Genomic DNA, 21054 nt, shown 5'->3' on the forward strand with positions numbered 1-21054 from the left:
AACAGGTAAACTAAAACCAATGACCCAAATTTGGCTAAAATGATGCAAAGGTTGTATTAAATCTGGATTTTCAAAAGCTTGCCTTATTTCCGGAAGATTGGCCAAATGTTGGCTTATTTTTGTCAATTTTTCCTTTTTTTTAAGGCCGATTTTTTTTAAAAAAAAAAAAACCGAATTTTTTTTCGGAAATCCTATGGTTCGATTTTTTTTTTTTATTCGAATTTTCTTTTTGTTCGAAACATTTTTCTTTTGTGTTCGAAATTTTTTTCGAGAAATCGTAATGCTTCGAAATTTTTTTTTTCGAAAACTATAGGAGCTTCGGAATTTTTCGAATATTTTATTAAGTCCGAAATTTTGTGAGTCAAAATTTTTTTTTCGAGTGTTCATACATCTGGATTTTTTTTTTTGTTTACTCGAAATTTTTTTTAGACACATCAATAATATTATTTATAAAAGTGTCTGCATTATATTTTCATACCTTTAAGGTTTATATTATTGTATTGTGAGAATGGTAGTATAAGAAGGGCATGTAGGATAGAAATATTATATGCCTGCATTCAATAGTTAGTTCAGCATCATTATATTTTTCTTCCCTGCTAATAATGCATTATTATCATTTCTTCCTGTTGACGATGCATTATATTATACTTCCCTGCTAATGATGCATGAATGTTTTCTTGCCTGCTAAGATGTTATGTTTTAATGCCTTTGTTTTTGTTTACCCTTATTGTTTCTTGTGGGAACACGTTGGATTGAGTACTAAAACATTCTGGGTTATTGTATTGTAGTTCCCTGAACATGTTTGCCAATCTAGGAAGCTACTTTAACCCTATCGTCCTGAGTGACGATGAAGTTGACGAGTTCCATGCACCCATCGACAGTAGACAATATACAGATCTACATTGGACTATGCGTTGCATTTTGAGGAAAGAGTTACGTAGTGATGATGAGGTTATAATAGAACTTGACAATGCTAGGGGCACAACTAGGGAAGACATCTATTATGCTTGTTTCAGGTATGAAACGAAAACTGAACCTGAAGAGGATGAGGACACTATACCCATTAGAAGATCCAAAATACAAAGGAAATTCATTGACTGTGATGAGGATGGGGAAGAAGAGGAAGTTGATGATGCAACATTTATGTCTGATTAGTATCAAGAAGCTAAGGATAAGAACAACAATGTAGTGCCTTAGGGTTATATTTTTTTTATGTTTCTAGGATACAGATATACATAGGATATTAGTTTTAGAAATAATGTTGGATGTATGCCAACAGTGATAGAGAAGTTTTATAGAATTATTCTTTTAGGAAAATATAAATACTATGTCATTCTTTTTCTTATACCCTTTATGGAAGAATAAAAGTTATTATTAAGTTTATATGAGTAAGTAAGAATTTATTCTGGGCACGTGATGAGAATATTTTTTTTATTCAAATTTTCATTATGTGATAATATTTTTTACTTGCTCGATTCTACTTCATGTTGATATGAATATATTTTACATGAATAATTACGTGATTATTAGAAGAACATTTCATGTTGGAACTAGTGGAATTGTTTGTTGATGCGATCTTTAATGATCAATTCAAATGTTGCCTTATTAGATGGACACATAAATTATACTAGAACCTAAGTAGAGTTATATTACTTTCAGGTCCCGGAGTAGAATGGCCAACAATACTGACTTAGCTGCTGCTATTCGCCTCTTGGCGGAGAAATTGACTCAGGAAAGAGTTGAGCGTCCTGAGACTGCTGGAGAAATGTTCGAAAGATTGGCCAAGGTTAAACCACCCTACTTTAAGGGACAATATGACCCTACCTTCTTAGAGAATTTGATTAGGGAGTTCGAAAAGCTATTTGAGGTAGTGGACTGCCCTGCTGAGATGAGAGTAGGTCAGGCTGTCTTATATCTGAAGGATGAGGCTGACCTATGGTGGAGAGAAAATGGTGTTAGACTGAGTGCTACGGAAGGATTCAATTGGGAAGCATTTGTGATAGTCTTGAGAGGGAAGTTTTACCCTGCCTTTATGAGGAAGCAAAAAGCCCAAGAGTTCATCAATCTTAGGATGGGTAACATGACCATTTCTTAGTACTATAGCAAATTCATAGCCTTGTCTAGATTTGCACCTGAGGTTGTAGCCACTGAGGAGCTTAAGGCTTAGAGGTTTGAGCAAGGTTTAACTGATGAAATTCAATTGGGATTAGGAGGTGAGACCTTTACATCCTTAGATGTGGTGTATGGGAGAGCTTCTCATATTTATGGATTGCAGACAAGGAGAGATAAGAAAAATGGGATAGTTGGCGAGAAGAGGAAGGATGTTAATGCTGGGGGAAACCAAGGGAATTTCAAGAAAAATTGAAATGGTAATGGGAACTTCCAAGGGAGGAACAACCAGGATAATCGAAGCCAGGGTAAACCTGATAGAGTTTACCATTGCAAAAAGTGTGACAAAAACCATCCTGGGAGAGATTGTAAGGGGGATTTAGTGACCTGCAACTTCTGCCAGAAGAAGGGCCATAAGGAGTATGAGTGTTTCTCCAACCATGGTAAGGATCAGAAGAGTCAAGGAAATGGTAACCAGGTTAGGTCAGGGTCCAACCAGTCAGGGAACCAGGGTCCTAAGCCTGGAGGTCAGCAAAATAATCAGGGAAACTATAGTAAGCCTCCAAATGAAAACCCAAACTAGAATAAACCTGCGGGAAAGATGTACGTGATGAGTCGTAATGAAGCTGAGAAGTCTGCTGATGTGGTTACTGGTAACTTTTCTATTAACTCAGTCCTTGTTAAAACGTTATTTGATTCGGGGGCGACTTATTCTTTTATTCGTCTTCTGTCCTAAAAACTCTGGGGTTAGTAGAATGTGAACCAATTGACTTGTCTATTAGCATTCCTACTGGGGAAATCATAAGGTGTACTAAGCTGTTTAAAAACATGCCTTTGAAGATAGGAGGCTGTGTCTTTCCGTCTGTTCTGATAGAATTCGATCTAGAAGACCTAGATGTGATTCTTGGAATGAACTGGTTGAGTCTTTACAAGGCTAATATTAATTGTGAGGTTCAAAAGGTAGTGTTGAGAAATCCTTTGGGAAAATTGACCTCATATATATATAGACGTTTTGGGAAACCTAAGAAGTTTGGCGTTATCTCTGCTATGCAAGTGAGGAAATTGATGAGAAAGGGGTGTATGCTATTTTTATGTAGCGTGCAGGATGTGAGTAAGGAAGCTGAGTTAAAACTTGAGGATGTCCCAATAGTGAACGAGTTTATGGACGTATTTCCGAGTGAGATTTCAGGTATGCCACCTGCAAGAGCTGTTGAGTTCACTATAGACTTAGTTCCTGGAACTGCACCTATATCTAAGGCACCATATAGAATTACACCTCCTGAGATGACTAAATTCAAGGTGCAATTGCAAGAGCTCTTAGATAAAGGTTATATTAGGCCAAGTGCATCACCTTGGGGAACTCCTGTGTTGTTTGTGAAGAAAAATGATGGAAGTATGAGGTTATGTATTGACTATAGGGAGTTGAACAATGTAACCATCAAAAACAAATACCCTTTGCCTATAATAGATGACCTATTCGACCAATTGAATGGAGCAAGTTTGTTCTCAAAGATTGATTTACGTTCAGGGTATCATCAATAGAGGGTAGCTGATAAGGATGTACCTAAGACTGCCTTTAGAACGCATTATGGTCACTATGAGTTCACTATAATGCCATTTGGGTTAACCAATACTCCTGCTATATTTATGGATTTAATGAATAGGATCTTTCATGAATTTTTGGACAAGTTTGTAGTGGTTTTCATTGATGACATTCTCATATACTCGAGGAATGAAGCTGAGCATGATGAGCACTTGAGGATTATTTTGGAGACATTAAGGAGAAACCAACTTTATGCCAAGTTCTCTAAGTGTCAGTTTCGTTTGGAGAAAGTAGCATTTTTGGGTCACTACGTGTCTAAGGAAGGAGTCTCCGTAGACCCGCTAAGATTCAAGCTGTGAGTGAGTGGCCAACTCCAAAGAGTGTGTCAGACATTAGGAGTTTCTTGGGTCTAGCTGGCTATTATAGGAGATTCGTGCGAGATTTCTCAAAGATAGCAAGACCTATGACCAATTTGATGAAAAAGGAGTCTAATTTCGAGTGGAATGAAAAGTGTGAGGAAGCTTTTCAGATCTTGAATGATCGTTTAACCTCTGCACCTGTTTTAACCCTGCCTGATGGAAATGAGGGATTTGACGTGTATAGTGATGCTTCGAAAAATGGTCTGGGATGTGTGTTGCAGCAAAATGGGAAGGTAATAACATATGCGTCGCGACAATTGAAACCTTATGAGGCTAATTATCCTACCCATGACGACCTAGAGTTAGCTGCCATATTGTTTGCATTAAAAATTTGGAGACATTACCTATATGGAGCAACTTGTAAGATGTTTACAGACCATAAGAGCCTAAAGTACATTTTCACTCAAAAGGACCTGAATATGAGACAAAGAAGATGGCTGGAGTTAATAAAGGATTATGACCTAGATATCCAGTATCATGAAGGGAAAGCAAATGTGGTTGCTGATGCCCTAAGTAGGAAATCGAGTCATAGCTTGAGTGCTTTGATAGTCCATGAGGAATTGTGTCGCGATATGCAAAGATTGAGCCTAGAAATTTTAAATCTTGAGGAAAGTGAGGCTAGGCTTAGTACTCTTTCTTTGGGAGTGTCAGTTTTCAATGAGATCATTGAGGGTCAAGTTGGTGATGAGCACCTAGATAAAATCAAGGAGAAAATCAAGCAAGGAAAGGAAGCTGACTTTAAGATCCATGATGATGGGAGTCTAAGGTTTAAAGGGAGGTGGTGTGTACCACAGAAGTGCAATGATCTTAAGAGACGCCTCATGGATGAAGGGCATAATACTCCATATTCTGTGCACCCTGGGGGTGATAAGTTGTATAAAGACCTTAAGGTTATCTATTGGTGGCCAAACATGAAGCGAGAGGTAGCTGAATATGTGTCTAAGTGCCTAACTTGTCAGAAGGTGAATATAGACCATAAGAGGCCCATGGGAAAGGTTCAATCGTTAGAGGTTCCTGGATGGAAATGGGATTCTATTTCTATGGACTTTGTGACTGCCTTACCTAAGACGAGAAGTGGAAATGACACCATTTGGGTTATCGTGGATAGATTGACCAAATCCGCCGTGTTTATACCTATTAAGGAGACATGGAAAAAGAAGTAGCTCGCTAAGACTTATATTAAGCATGTGGTGAGACTTCATGGAGTTCCAAAGGACATCATATCTTACCGTGCCTCTAGATTTTTATCGAAATTTTGGAAAAAGGTCCAATTAAATCTTGGGACAACACTGAAAATGAGTACAGCCTTTCACCCTGCAACCGATGGTCAGACTGAGAGGACTAATTAGACTATGGAGGACATGTTGAGAGCATGTTCATCGATTTTCAAGGTAGTTGGGAGGACCACTTAGATTTGATTGAGTTTTCTTACAACAATAGTTATCATGCGAGTATAAAGATGGCACCGTTTGAGGCATTATATGGACGGAAATGTAGAAGTCCCATTTGCTGGAATGACTTTAGCGAGAATATAGTCTTGGGGACTGAATTTATTGAGGAGACCGTCAAGAATGTTAGACTAATTCAGGCTCGAATCCAAGCTGCACAAGATAGGCAGAAAAGTTACGCTGATTTAAAACGACGCGAAGATGAGTTTGCTGTAGGTGATAAAGTGTTCTTGAAAGTATCACCCACTAAAGGCGTTATGATGTAATCCCCCACATTTTTAAAGGATTTTCATAAATATATTAAGTTATTTATGTAGTTATATTTAAATCCAAATGAGTTTGGAAATGGTTTGACTTTTAAAAAGGGTTGACTATTTTTAAAAGTCAACTAAAAATATTTTGCATGGCTTAACAAAACTTGTAATGTTTTAATTAAGCATGTTTTAAATAAAAGTTTAATTATTAAAAGCATATTTAAAAAGAAAACTTAATGGAATCGAAAGCCCAAAAGTAATAAAAAGGGAAAGGATAATTTGATGACTAAAGTCCTAATAAGCCATCTTGTTAGTCATCAAAGTTTTAATTATTGAAATTTCTTTTCCTAAGCCCAAAAGGATTAGCCTATTTAAATATCCTAAAAACCCAATTATTTTGCCCTACATTCTATTTTCTCTCTCCTCCCTTGCACGTAATTTTCTGGTTTGCTCTCTCTCACTCGGCCTTTCACTTTCTCTCTCCTCTTGTTGCGTGCGTTCATATTTTCCCCACCAAAGATCGTTTCTTCTTCGCTAAGTAACGTTTCTTGTTGAACAAGAAACGTCACGAATAATTTCTTGAAGCCGAAACCTGCTGCCGCCGGTCCTTGCTGCTGCCTTCAGTCCGGCGCTGCCTTCCTCCTCCAATTTCGGTTGTTTTTTCTTTATTTCTCCTTTAAGATTCCATTAAAGTCCTAATTTTTATTGTTATTTTATTACTATTTACATGATTATGATTTGAGTTATTATTTATTATGAAGAATTTGTTTCGGTCCTCATATGTATAAAAGAAAAAAAATTCAGATTTATTATTTTTAGTTTTAATCATGAAAGATATGGTTTTTAGGGTTTTAAATCACTAGAAACCGTATATTTAAAGTATAAATATGAATTTTGATTGGAATACGATTTTTATATGCATTTAAAATATTTTCAGAAAGTTTAGAAAATTTTATAGATGCTGGAAATTCAGAAAGTTAGTATTTTAAGGTTTTTAATGATTTTTAATCACTAGAATAGTTGTACTATACTAGGGATTAAAAATAACGAGAGTTTAAATTATAAAAACGATTTTTAGAGACGTTTAAAAAGGTTTGGGGACATTTTAAAGTTGCTGTATTTTTTTTAGTTCAAGTATTTACTTGATTATTTTATTGTTGTAGGCGGAGAATTTATAGTAGGGGACTTTTAGAACATAAAAGTGGCCTACCGTTGCGTTTATACAAGGTACGTACATAGTCTACGTGCTATATGGTTAGAAACATGCTTTAGGGATGTTTTTAATTTGTAGTATCATGTATAGGACCTTGTTGTTCATATATATGATTTACTGAGATGGCTTTACATGTTATTTACTTGTATGCTACATGTAAACTAAGAATATGTATAAGTAAGATTGTTTGTATGGAAGTTTGATGCAAGCAGATAAGTTTAGTTTGGTATTAATTCGTGAGTGAATTAATGTAAGTAAATTGGAATCATGTGTTACATAGATTCTTTGAGATTATTTATTTATCTTATAAGAACCGTGGATCTTATTTGGTAATTTTGAGTTATACCTATATAAAGGTACAGTTTACTGTTGGCTAGGTTCAACAGGCAAGTTAGCAAAGAATAAAAGAAGTTAAAAGAGTCTTGAATGATAAGTTGTGAACTTGTTAATTCTAAGATAAAAAGGAGTTTTGTGATCTTATGTGATTATTAGTTATATATGTTGTGTGCTTGGTTGGTGTCAACACAAGTATAAAAATGAATGCAACGTAAAGTGAAACGAGATAGGTTATAGACTTTAGACTGGTGCACGTCTAGAGTTGGACACTAAGGGTTGGGATACATAGTTCGCCGTGATATGTATTTTCCTAGGATTGGATTGATCACCTTTCCTTTTTAGCTCAAAGGTTCCTCGATATCGCAGGTCAATTGGAATATGTGGTAGCTCCCATATCTCCTACTTCAGTATAGACAACTCGTCCCATAACTATTCCATTTAAAAGAAGAAATAAAGTTTAGAGTCTAGTTCAGTAAGAGTCATCTGCAGTTTGTTATATGCTTATTATTATTTATGTTGTGGTATCATGTTTAGGATTATTTATGCCTGATATGTAGTACTCAGCTTTGCTGATTACGTGCGTGTTTGTGTTTGTGATCATGGCTTTGCCTATTGATCCTGTGGTGATCCTTCGGGGGAGCAGAGTCAAGAAAGCATTGACATTACAGGTTCGAAGATGCATACCATTGGGGAATCTGGATTGGAGAGGCTTTTGTGACATTAGTAGTATTTAAGTTGTTTCTAGGAATTTATATTTTCAGACTTTAGCTTTAAGTTGGTGTGTTTCAGTTCAAACATTGTTTGGTTTTTATTTCATAAGTTAATAAAGTTGATTTTATTTTAGTAATGGTTTTCCGCTGCAAAATTCTGAGTAAGCCGAAACGTTTTCACACGGGCGATAATGCCTGGGTAATTCTCTAGATTTGTTATAAAAGTATTTTCTAGAAAGAGAGAATTATCGGGGTGTTACATATGAGATTTGGGAAAAAGGGCAAGCTAAGTGCTAAGTATGTAGGCCCATATGAGATTTTGGAGCGTATTGGGAAAGTAGCTTATAGATTGGCGCTGTCAATGGAGTTTGAGAAGATGCATGATGTGTTCCATATTTCCCAACTTAAGCGCTATATCCCTGATGAGCGTCATGTATTGGAGCCTGAACGAGTTCAGATCTCACATATGAGGAAAGACCTGTCAAGATTCTCGACAGGAAAGTGCGTAGTACACGCAATAAAGATGTCCACATCGTCAAAGTTTGGTCTAACCACGAGTCAGAAGAGGCAATGTGGGAAGCCGAAGATGATATGAGGAAAAAGTATCCAGACCTATTCCTTGAGGTGAGTTACGAGGGCGTAACTCGTTTTCTTTTAGGGGGTAGAATGCGATAAATTTCGCGCTTTTGTCTATTTTTATGAAATTTTCATTCATTTGTATGCCTATGTCGGGCAATTTGCACATGTTAATGCAACAGAAGTAGATTCTTCACATAAGAAAAAGTGTTCATAGGTAACACAAGTGTTTTAAAACTGGGAAAAGTGCACAAGAGGCACTACCTTTCTTCAAAACTTTCGAAATGACGAGTCCAACTTTTGAAAGTATGAGAGTTTTGTGTCAAGTTTCGGGACGAAACTTCTTTCAAGGGGGGTAGACTGTAATCCCCCATAATTTTTAAAGGATTTTATAAATATATTTAAGTATTTATATATTTATATTTAAACCCAAATGAGTTTGGAAAATGATTTGACTATTTAAAAAGGATGACTATTTTAAAGTCAAATGAAATTATTTTTAGTTTTAATCATGAAAATAAGAGTTTTTAGGGTTTTTTATTGCTAGAAACTAAAGTAATATATTATGAACTATGAGATTTACTTAGGACGTGTTTTAAAATACGTTGTACATATTTTAAGGAGGGTTATTAGATTTTAAAAGTGCTATAATTTTGGAAAAGAGTTATTTATGGAGTTTTTAAGGATTTTTAATTGCTAGAATAGTAGTACTATACTAGGAATTAAAAATAATACAAGTTTGATACTTAAAACCGATTTTAAAACGTATTTTAAAGGGGTTTTAAATTATTTAAAGCTGCTGTAATTTTTATTTTAAGTTATTAATTTTAGTTACCTTGTTTTCTAGGCGGAGAATTCATCGTAGGAGACTTTTAACGATTTAAAAGTGGCCTACAAGCTAGTATATACGAGGTACGTACATTATTACGTGCTATGTGGCTTAGTATCATGTTTTAAGGAAGGTTTAAATTTTAGTATCATGTATAGGAACCTAATTTGTTCATATATATGATTTACAGAAATTATTCTACATGTTTTATGCATGTGTGTAACATGTGACTTGGAATTGATTATGAATATCGAATATTATGTTTGTGTGGAATAATTGATACAAGCATGTTTAGAGAGTTTATTTATTAATTCATATAAGAATTAGTATATGTTAAAGTGAATCATGTAATGCATGTATTCTTTGAGAAGTATTATTTTTATTATCTTATGAGGACCGTGGACCTTATTTGGTAAGTTTATATGTTACACCTATATAAAGGTAAGATTATTGTTGGCTAGGTTTAACAATTAAAGGAAGTTAAGATTAAGAAGGAATTAAAGTAGTCTTGGTTTGTAAGTTGTGATCACTTGTTAAATCCAAAGATAAAAGAAATTCAGTTGTGATTGTCTGATTTTTATTTATATGTTATAGGTATGTGTGCGTGTGTCAACACAGTAGTAATATGTAAATAACGTAAAGCGTAACGAGAACAAGTTATAGACTTTAGACTTGTGCACGTCTAGAGTTGGACGTTAAGGGTTGGGGTTATGGTGAGCGTGCCATAGCTTTTCTAGGAATGGATTGATCACCATCCCTCTTTTATTTTACAGGTTCCTCGATATCGCAGTTCATTTTTGGAATACGTGGTAGCTCCGGTATTTCATATTAGTAGGCAAGACAACTCGTCCAATAACTATTCCATTTAAAGTAATAAAAAGATGTTTTGAGTTTAGTTCAGTAAAAGTTGCCTGCAGATTATTATATGTTTATTTATTATTTATTCCTACACGTTATTGTTTAGTATCATGTTTAGGAATGTGTATGTTTGATATGTAGTACTCAGCTTTGCTGATTACGTGCTTTCTTGTGTATGTGATCATGGCTTTGCTTATTGATCCTGTCATGATCCTTCTGGTGAGCAGAGTCGATATTGCATTGACATTACAGGTTCGCAGATGTGCATCGCATTGGGAATCTGGAGTGGAGAGACTGTATTTCTAGCGTAGTTTAACTTATGCTTTCGTAGGAACATTTTATTTTAGATGGTTGTTTATTTAAGTTGGTTTGTTTAGATCCTCGACATTTGTCTTTTACTTAATGAGTTTAATAAAGTTGGTTTTAGTAAATTGTTTTCCGCTGCAAAATTCTGAATAAGCCGATACGTTATCACACAGGCGATAATGCCTGGGTAATTCTCTAAGTTTTATATTATAATGGTATTTTTGAAAAGAGAGAATTATCGGGGCTTTACACCCTACCGAATTTTGTTGGCCTTAATTCACCTTCCTCAGACACCCAAATACCAAATCCTCCATGATAAGTACGCTAATATGGTCTTGCCAACTACGGAGTGGGACAGTGATAATCATGAGTTCCATGGGGAGTTTGGTTAGCCACCATTCTTCATTTTGGCACCGAATTAATGTATATAGAAATAGATGGACCCCAAAAGGGGTGGGAATGCCATTGATATTGACCTAGTCCAGTATCCATAATTTCTTCAGTTTTCAAAATCTCTTCATGAAAATTAAAACTAGCACACCATTTCTTAACTATCATTGCTTTACCATAGAATAGATGAGGCCCATCAAGAAGAATATGATCTCTATCCTCCTTAGAGTTCAATTTAACAATGAGGAAACCCTCTTCATGCTTGAAGATGGCTGGTTCATAAGTCAAATGCCAAAAAACATTCACATATTGAGAAATAGAAGTGAGAGTGGGGTTTTGACCAACAACATAGACTACTAAAGCACCTTCCCAGTTCTTTGTCTGAGTATCTACATCTTTTTTGTCAAGTTTAGCAACAAAGTCTCGATTAACTACAACAGGAGCTACAAATTTCAACCACATACCTTTCTCGGAGATATGTGACTGTCCTGTAAAACCTTTCCATCGTAGCTGAGCTTCCTCAATGTGAGATTTCTCCACCACCTCTGGTTGTTGTTCATTAGTTACTGTTTCATTGATTTTTTCCACCGGGTCACCCAAAGCCTGAGTTTTTGTAACATTATCAACCATCTCCAAAGATCCCAACGTCGACGACCTACTTGCCTGCCCGGAGGTCTTCTTTTTTCGGCCCATACCGACCGATGGTGCACGATAGCAAAGAACCTAATCGTGCGCCAGCAGAGGGTTTTAGGAGGGTTTTTTATCAGCTCGTAATTAACTATAAGGGCTTACTATAACTATACTAGTCATTGAGGCTATATGCATATGAAAACTGGAAAACATATAATCAACATAAAATAAGTATTATAGCAGATCAAGGTATCTATGTGTGACGGTAAAGTAACTGAAAATAACTTTGCTTGATTTAAAGCAAGATTAAGTCGTATCCATTTTGATTTTAATTTTTTAAAACATAATATTTGAGTGAACCAAATTGATATTGGATTACAACGAGTCTCAAATTACAACGAATCTCGAACTACAATGAATAATTTTATAAACTAACTCTACAATCTTATTGAATGAATTAAACTAGCCACTAAAAAGATTAAACTAATCACTAAATGGATTAAAGAATGCGAGAACCAAATGGATTGAACTGGTCACTTATTAGATTAAACTAGTCACTATATTAACAAAGATGGTCTGTTCTCTTCTTAATATTGGGATCAGGTCGTTGCCTAATTTTAAATTAAAAGTATGCGGTCTCTTACAAGACCAACTAACTGAAGATAACATTGCTCCATGCCTCCATTATGATATCGAAAATAATATTGAAGTGAAACAAGTTAGTATCAGGTTATTAGATATTGTATCAATGTGAAACGATATCTTAAATGAGGATAAGAACACTCCAATGAAGTTAATCGTTTACAAGTTACATTTACTTTTTGAAATTCAAATATCTAATATAACTGAAACAAGGTGATACTGGATTATATAATATATCAATGTAAGCTGATAAGGTAAATGAAAATAGCAATGATATTTCCAAGTGGACCTTGATTAAGCTTTATCTATTATTGCAAATACAAAACATATTACTAGAGCAAAACAAGTTGATTAGTTGAGTTGTTATTAACTTATTCGATTAAAAGTTATATATGTGAATACATCTAAACAAATAAACAAATTGAAACAATTTGTTATTGCATAACGCTAATATATATGATGATATTGGATTAGATCAATTTATTGATAGAAGTCGATAGGCTAATTGGTATATATGGTTTACGTGGACTGTTTAAGATACTTTGTATTATGTTTACTTGGACCGTTTATGTTAAGATACTTTGTATTCTCTATTGAACATAACAACACACTATATATATAAGTTGATCGTTTTAAGTCAATGAAGTAATTAAAGATATGATCGTACGAAGATGGAGACATGAAGTGATGAAGTAAAACTTATGAAATTATATATAGGAAAGCATTAAAAGTATGAACTTTGTTTAAACTTATGAAATTGTGCATTGATAGTGATTAGTGAATATTGATTAATGATTGATACATTAACGATCAAACCACACATAGGTCGAAACTTGTAAGTGCTAATCACCACTCGTAAGTTGTAACTTGTAAGCACTAATTATTAACTTGTAACATGTTCGAAACTTCACATATTTATAATTTTCAAAGTTTTTAATAATAATTTATTTGAAATTAATAATAATAATTAAATTTCTATTAATTTATAACAATAATACTAGCTTAAGAAGTTACTAAATTACTAAACAAATTAATACTTCCTCCGTTTCAAAATAGATGGTACATTGTGATTAAAACGGACTCCTAGGCAAAATTTCATAAGTATGTTTAAGTAGTATAAAGGGAGGTAGATTAATTCTAGTGGTCCCATGTGAAAAGGAGGGAGAAAGAAAAAGTTGGGGACCACATGTATCAATCCCGCCAGCTTTGGGGAACAAAGGGGACCAGTTTTTTTTTTCCCCTCCATTTTTTTGGAAGTACATTCACCTTTTACACATGAAACCTTTTCAACCAAAACAGAAAATTTTGGCTTCCCTCTAAAATTTGAAAGCACTTAAACTTTTGTTAAATTTACCACCAAATCCTTGTTTTCCCTATTTAAGGGTTACAAACATTCTCCCAAAAAATCAGTTTTCCTACCAACCAAAATGCTTACATAAGGCAGTGAACATTCTCTCCTACACATTCACTGCACACACGCAGCACTATATTAACCAACCAAAATCTAAGGCAAAAAAAATCAGTTTGTTAATCTCATCATCATTTGCTGCATCTGGACAAAATGGATGCAGCACAGGAAATCTACAATGATGTTGTTGATGAAGAGGACTTGGATGAGTACTATCTACAACTACTTAAAGAGATTGTGCCCAACTTCAACAGTCAAATCTCCTCTGAACCAAAATCTGATACACAAGAACAAAACAGAAGAATTAAACCTGAGATGAAACATGAAAAGAGAAGGAAAGCTATAGATGAATTGTTAATTATGGAAGAGAAAGGAATATTACCATATGGTGCATTGAAGAAGACAACACAGAAGTATGGTGTTTCAAGACACACAATAGAGAGATTATGGAAAAGAGCATGCAATCAAAGAGCTAAGGATGATGTCATTGATGTCAGGTTAAGGAAAAAGGGAACTTTGGGGAGGAAATTAAAGGAATATAGTGAGGAGTTTCTCCAATCAGTGCCACTGAATTTACGCACTTCAGTTAGATGCTTTGCAGGGGCACTTAAAGTGTCTCCTTCAGCAATTTATAGACTGCTCAAAAAGGGGAAGCTCAGAAGCCATACAAGTAGTAACCATCCAAGTTTGACAGAGACTCACAAATTGGAGAGAATGAAGTGGGTGCTATCCCACATTCTGCCTGGCACACCCACTGAACAAGCACAGTTTATAGACATGGAGAACATCATATATATTGATGAGAAATGGTTCTACTTGAACCCAGATACAAGGAGATTTTATTTATTGCCAAGAGAAGATGATCCATATAGATGTTGCCAATCAAAGAGATTCAAAATTAAAGCAATGTTTATAGGGGTGACATCAAAACCAATGTATGATGCTGAAGGTAATCTGATTCATGATGGCAAGTTTGGTATCTATTCCTTTTGTAGAGAGGGTGGCAGCAAAATACACTACCAAAAACAGAGATAAGGGCACTATTGAAACCAAGGTTGTTGAGAGGATCACTCAGAAGGTCATCAGAGACATGATTATACAGAATGTACTACCATCTATAATGAGTAAATGGCCTGCTGGTCTGTCCAAGGATATATTCATCCAACAAGACAATGCTAGGCCTCACATACAAGGAAATAATGAGGCATTCAAGGCAGCAGCAACTCAAAATGGGTTCAACATCATGCTCATTCAACAGCCACCTCAGTCCCCAGATTTAAATGTTCTTGATTTAGGGTTTTTTAGAGCCATACAAGCTTTAATGTATCAAACTTTTCCTAAGAACATAGATGAGCTCATAACAAATGTGCAAGATGCATATGACAGATTTGATCCTAGTGTTATGAAATACACATGGTTACAATTACAGTGGATTATGGTTGAGATTCTACAGGTTAAAGGAGGTAATAATTACAAGAACCCTCATCATGGGAAAGCAAGATTAGAAAGTTGGGTCGTCTCCCCAAAACTGTCAAATGTGATTAAGTTATTGTGGATGAAGCTGTGCACTATTTGAATGAGAAGTTACCAAATGAAAGTGAAGAACTTGAGTACTTTGACAATGAGGGGGTTATTGATGAAGACTAAAATGAATGGTATGTGTGCATTTTTTTGTGAAGAAAACAGTTTTTTGGAAGAACATTAAAAGTGGGTGAATTTTGTGAAGAAAACAGTTTTTTGGAGAACATGTTTTTTTGGTAAATACATAACAATCCATTGAAGTAGGAACTTTTGTTAAACTGCACACCAAACCTAAGCTATGTAATGTAGTGGAGGAATGTAGGTTTGTAAATGCAGTTTATATCAATGATTATGCTTATTCTATTTACAGTTATGTTTCTTATTTACATCATTGTTATTGTTTTTAGTTTTAGGGACCGAGGCATACTATATGAGCAAAGAACCACAATCACAATCTTCATGTTAAGACATCATTTGACCTTCTAAAATCCATCAGGAACTTTTAACTTATGAAGGAGATCAATTCATTAACACCTCAAGGCACAATGCCGAGCAAATCATTGACTCACTTCAAGTTATTGGTGAGTCCTTCATCATATGGATTAGGGAGTGATTTAAAAAACAGGGGGACTTAATATAGAACAATAAACCAATGAACAACAAAAGTGCTTTCTCTATTCATAACTCATCATTCATCAATTTGACATCACCCTTAAACTCTAGTTCAAGCTCAACAGAACCAATAATCAACTAACACAACCAACAGCTCCCAAGAACACAAGCATCAAACACAATCCAAGCTTATCCAACATCAACCCAAACATTGAACATCACCAACAGAACTTCAACATCACCAACAGATTCAAGATCACCAACACAAGCGGAATATACATAAGCATTAAAATAGAAGAACACAAACCAACAACAGCAAAAATTAACATGCAAAAAAACGCAAGTAAATAAGGATAACAAAGGGACAGTAGTCAAACCTCCCTTACAAGAATTTTTGTTCAAATCAGTACCACCAATCACTATCCCCCTCCTCTTTGAACCAGATTTGAGGAACGATTTTGTCCCACTTCCACCACTTTCCTTAAAAGAACCCACCTTTGCCTTTCCTTTTCGGCTATATGAATAATAATCATCTCAGAGTCCATACAAGGAAGAGCACAAACAGTAATGCGTTTAGAATTAGGGTTTTTAGAGACAGAGAGTGGGGGTTTCATGGGAGTTTTGAAAACCACTTTTTCTTTTACTTCTTCCTCGGAACTCACCAGATCTATAACTCCGTCTTTCACAATTTCATCTTCTTCAGAGGACTCACTTGGTAAATCATCGGGAAACCAAGGTTCCTTCACGTCCTTGATATTTTTAAGAACAACACCCAAAGCTTTGCAAGCAGTTGGACCCATACACTTCTCAGCATCCCCTGATTCGTAAAGTCTACGGGGCCAAGGAGAACCATTTTCAATTGATTTCATGACGTCATAGATGAACATGCCTCTCCCTCATCCGTAGTTTCAAAATGCGCATCAATCAAAGGTTCCAAATTGATTGAATAAACCATTTTTAAGGAGAGAGAAAATGATTTTCAAGCAAAATTTCGAAGAACAGAAAGAAAAACGAAGATGAGGAGAGAGAGAGAGCGAAGATCTGAAGAGTTGGTGTTTCAGGAGAGAGAGTAGCTCTGAAAAACTTAGAGAGAGAACAGAGGGACGTTAATAGAGATGAGGGAGATGAGCAGTTATGAGGGAGATGAACAGTTATAAGGGAGATGAATGATGATGAAGAACCCTAGGTTAGATGAAGTTGGTGGGGTGGGAATTTAATTGGGGTAGTTGGGGGGTCATAAAAATTGGTGGGAATCATTAGTTTTAGGTTAGATTTTGTTAGGATTAATCAGATTATTAGAAGTAGATTAATGTACATAACACAAGTTAGTAAGGGTAAAATGGTAAAAGTGTAAGGCAAAAGTTACTAAATAAGGAAAAAAAAAAATGTTGCATCTATTTTGAAACACCCATAAATAGACAATGTAGCATCTATTTTGAAACGGAGGAAGTACTAGAATCACAAATTTAGAATATTTAATGCCACTGATTTAAGAAAGATCAAAATTGAACCATTGATGGACATTAACTTAGCAATCCATGTGCTTGGTCACTCTCAATGTTCATTGGTCAAAGAAGAATGTCATGGATCATGAATTGGGACCATTGATTAGAAAAAGGCAAAGCTAAGCCCTTCATTCTCTACTCTCTTACTCTCTCAGAAAAATAAAAATAAAAATTATAATGGGGATGAGAGCTAATCTTAGCGCTTAAATATTCAATCCAATGGATGAATTAAGATAAAAAAACCTAAAGTTGTATTTGATATAAACCCCCCCCCCCTTTTTTAGCCCCCCTCAAACCCTGTCATTTTTTCAATTCTGTCACGCCTCTTCATCCGCCTCTCTCGCCTATCGCCACGTCCATCAACAACTTGGCGAACACCACCAACACCGCCTTGAAGATGACCTCCGCAGTGAAATTCGACCACCATCACGCATGCCTTCGCCGCTGGCACACCTTTCGCTTATTGATTAACTTATTTCCCAGGCAAGTTTATCATTTTTCATTTTGAAGTATTCAAGTAACTAATTGTTGAAAATTTGGAATATTTATAAGAAAATGGTTTCAATTTTGGAATTATGCATCTTTTCATTAAGTGGGTTTTGTTAAAATTTTGTATATTTTTTCTGATGATGTTGCTAAAATGGTAATCACAGGTATACAAGTCGCTGATTGCGTTGTTGTTGGGAAACTGTAAATTGATTAGTGGGTATGACTATTCTCAGCGTAGTCTTTCACAAAAGACCTTCTGATGGATTGCTTGAATTTGTTGATAGAGTTTATGCCGAGTAATTTGTTTCTATTTTTCTGTCTTTAGCCGATTTTATAAAACTGTGATAATTCTAATTTGTGGTGTTTTTGGGTTGGTTGTTGAATGTTATCTTCGTCTTTAGTTCTCGCCAACCCAAAGTTATATGTTATTCATTCCTCTCTATTTATTTATTACAATTCTATATCTAATTTGCTAAACGCCGCCCTGAATTTTCCTACTAACGCCCTGTATTTTAGTACACAAATACATGAGTTGTATTTTACTACTTTCACTCTCCCACTCTCCCACTCTCACTCTCCTTCACTCTCATCACCACTCTCCTTCACTCTCTTGACCCTCCCTCACTTCTTACTCTCTCTCTCTCCATCTCCATTCTCTTTCACTCTCTTACTCCATCTCCATTCTCTTTCACTCTCTTACTCCATCTCTGTCATCAAGAAAGAGTATCAATCAAGTTCTCCGGCGACAAGAATCCCGGCGGCAGCGACTTTGGCGGCGGCGCATTTCCGGCCTCCGGCAAAACCTTTGTGAACATCCGGGCGTAGCGGCGGCAGCGAGTTTCGCGGTGGAGCATTTCAGGCCTCCGGTTTTTTCTAAATTTTTTTTGATTTTTTTTAAAAGGCGTCCACCATGGACGCCCCACCACCGGTGGAGGCGCCCATGGCAGGTGCTCCACCATATGGTGAGGCGCCTGCCATGGGCGACTCCTTTTTTTTGAATTTTTAAAAAAAAAAATTAAGGGAGGCATCCACCATGGACGCCCCACCACTGGTGGAGGCACCCATGGCAGGCGCCTCACCATGTGGTGGAGCGCCTGCCATGGGCGCCTCCACCGGTGGTGGGGCGTCCATGGTGGACGCGCCCTTAAATTTTTTTTAAAAATATTCATTGTAAATTGAAAAAAAAAATAGGAGAGGGGGTGATGGTGGGGGTATGCGGTGGTGGTGTGTTAGAGTAGTAGTGCGGCAGTGGTGGTGCAGTGGTGGTGCGGCGGTGGCACCGGCGTCTAGTGGTGAGTGGAAGAAGATGGGAGAGAAAGTGGAGGAAGAAGGGTAAAAAATCTGAAAAAATTAGGGAGTGAGTCAAGGGAAGGAGAGAGAAAGAAATACAAGTATATAAATACGGTATAAAAATAACGTATTTAGGGCATTATTAGGAAATTCTAGGGCGTTGTTTAGCAAAGCCCTTCTATATTGAGAAATCAAACTATCAATGTTGACCAATTATTTGATTTTTTCTACATTAACTTTTGCCACTAACATGTATGAAGTATGTAACAAAAGATAAAATTAACAGTTTCAGTTTTATATAGCTATAAAGTATAATGTCATAAATTCATATACTAATAATAAAATTATCATGATAAATTTTCATGTGATAGTATATCATAAAGTTGGGTAAAATGTAAATTCGATTTGGAGGGTAAAATCAGTGAACTTGACATAGTTGAAAATTATCAAAATTAAGCTATATGTCATAAATTTAAGTACTAATAAAAAAATTTCACGACAAAATTTGTATGTGAATTAGAGTACTATCATGAATTTGGATAATATGTGAATTCAGTTTAGATACAGTTAAAAATAATTTAAAATAGTTTCAGTTTAAATCAGTTTCAGTTCAGTTTCAGTTTGAACCAGTTTAATTAATTCAGTTAAATATTCAGTTCAGTTGATCGATCAACTTTAAGTTTTTCACAGTTATTTTCAGTTACAATTTGTTCGAGTTCAGTTGCAGTTCAGTTTCGATTTTTCATTTACAGTTTATTTCAGTTTCAGTTCAACATTTTTCCGTTAATTTCATTTACAGTTACTCTCAGTTCAATTTAATTTAGTTCAAATTTCAATTATTTCAATTCAACCAATAATTCATTAACCAAACTGACAGCTCTACTAACAACCTCATAAAAAAAATGGTTTTTTCACCAAATACCCCCGACAAATTAAGAAATTCACCATATACCCTCAATGTTTCAGAAATGCACCGTATACCCTTAAGTTTTCGAAAACGCGCACCAGATACCCTTTTGCCTAACTACCGTTAACCCACAGTTAGCTTTATTTACAATTTTGCCATCATTAACCCAAAACCCTAAACCCTAATCTAACCTAACCCTAATCCAATCCTAACTCTTACTCTAATCCTACCCCTAAACCCTAACCCTAACCCTAACTCTTTGGCAACCCCCACCCCCTCCACCCCACCCCAGCCCCTCCCCCTCTCCCTCTCCCCCACCGTCGGCCTCCCCCACTCCCTACGCGTCCGTCACCGCCGACCTCCCCTCACCCCTTCCCCGCTGATTTCCCCGACGATTTCCCAGCCCCTACCCCTCACCGCCGATTTCCAGCCACCGATTTCCCAGCCGCCGACTTCCCATCCCCGCAGATTTCCTAGCCCCGATTTCACAACCCTTCGAACACCAAACCACAACCCTTCCCCCTCGAACGCCAAACCCCCACGCCTCCCCGTCGAACGCCAAACCCATTCCCCTCCCCTTCGAACGCCGGCGACCATAGCAACGTGATTTCTGTTCGAATTCGAAGGGATGGCGACGGTGGAGCGATTGGAAAATCGACGGGGAGGGGGTGGGGGAGCGAAGGGAAATCGACAGGGAGGGGTGGGGGTTGCGGCAGAGGGAGGGGGAGGGGTGGGGTTGCGGCAGAGGGAGGGGGAGGGGTGGGGCTACAGGGGGGGGAGGGGAGGGGGAGATGATGGGGGTTTGGTGTTCGAAAGGGAGGGTGAGGGGTGGTCGACGAACAGACGCGCAGGGGGTGGGGAGGCCGGCACGCGCAGCGTCGGTGCGGTGGGGTGGGGGAGGCCGACACGCACATCGGCGGTGGGGGAGAGGGAGGGGTAGGGGCTGGGGTGGTGGAGGGGAGGGGGTGGGGATGGGGGCTGCCAAGGGGTAGGGTTAGGGTAAGGGGGAGGGTTTAGGGGTATGATTAGGGTTAGATTAGGGTTAGGTTTAATTAGGAT

General features: G+C 36.7%; 1 protein-coding gene and 1 long non-coding RNA gene across 2 annotated transcripts; both read left to right on the forward strand.

Annotated features, from left to right (window-relative positions):
• The first annotated feature begins 6685 nt into the window (after positions 1 to 6685).
• Positions 6686 to 8165, forward strand: LOC130591395 (uncharacterized). Its single transcript, XR_008969230.1, has 2 exons — positions 6686 to 7000; positions 7966 to 8165. It is a non-coding gene; the product is annotated as an uncharacterized LOC130591395 (long non-coding RNA).
• A 5659-nt stretch (positions 8166 to 13824) lies between these two features.
• Positions 13825 to 15247, forward strand: LOC104893356 (uncharacterized). The gene is made up of 2 exons (XM_010679452.1): positions 13825 to 14620; positions 14667 to 15247. The coding sequence occupies exons 1-2, from the start codon at positions 13825 to 13827 to the stop codon at positions 15245 to 15247; spliced, it is 1377 nt and encodes a 458-aa protein (XP_010677754.1).
• Positions 15248 to 21054: the final 5807 nt, after the last annotated feature.

The sequence above is a fragment of the Beta vulgaris genome, chromosome 5, assembly GCF_026745355.1.
Source record: "Beta vulgaris subsp. vulgaris cultivar EL10 chromosome 5, EL10.2, whole genome shotgun sequence".
NCBI lineage: Eukaryota > Viridiplantae > Streptophyta > Magnoliopsida > Caryophyllales > Amaranthaceae > Beta > Beta vulgaris.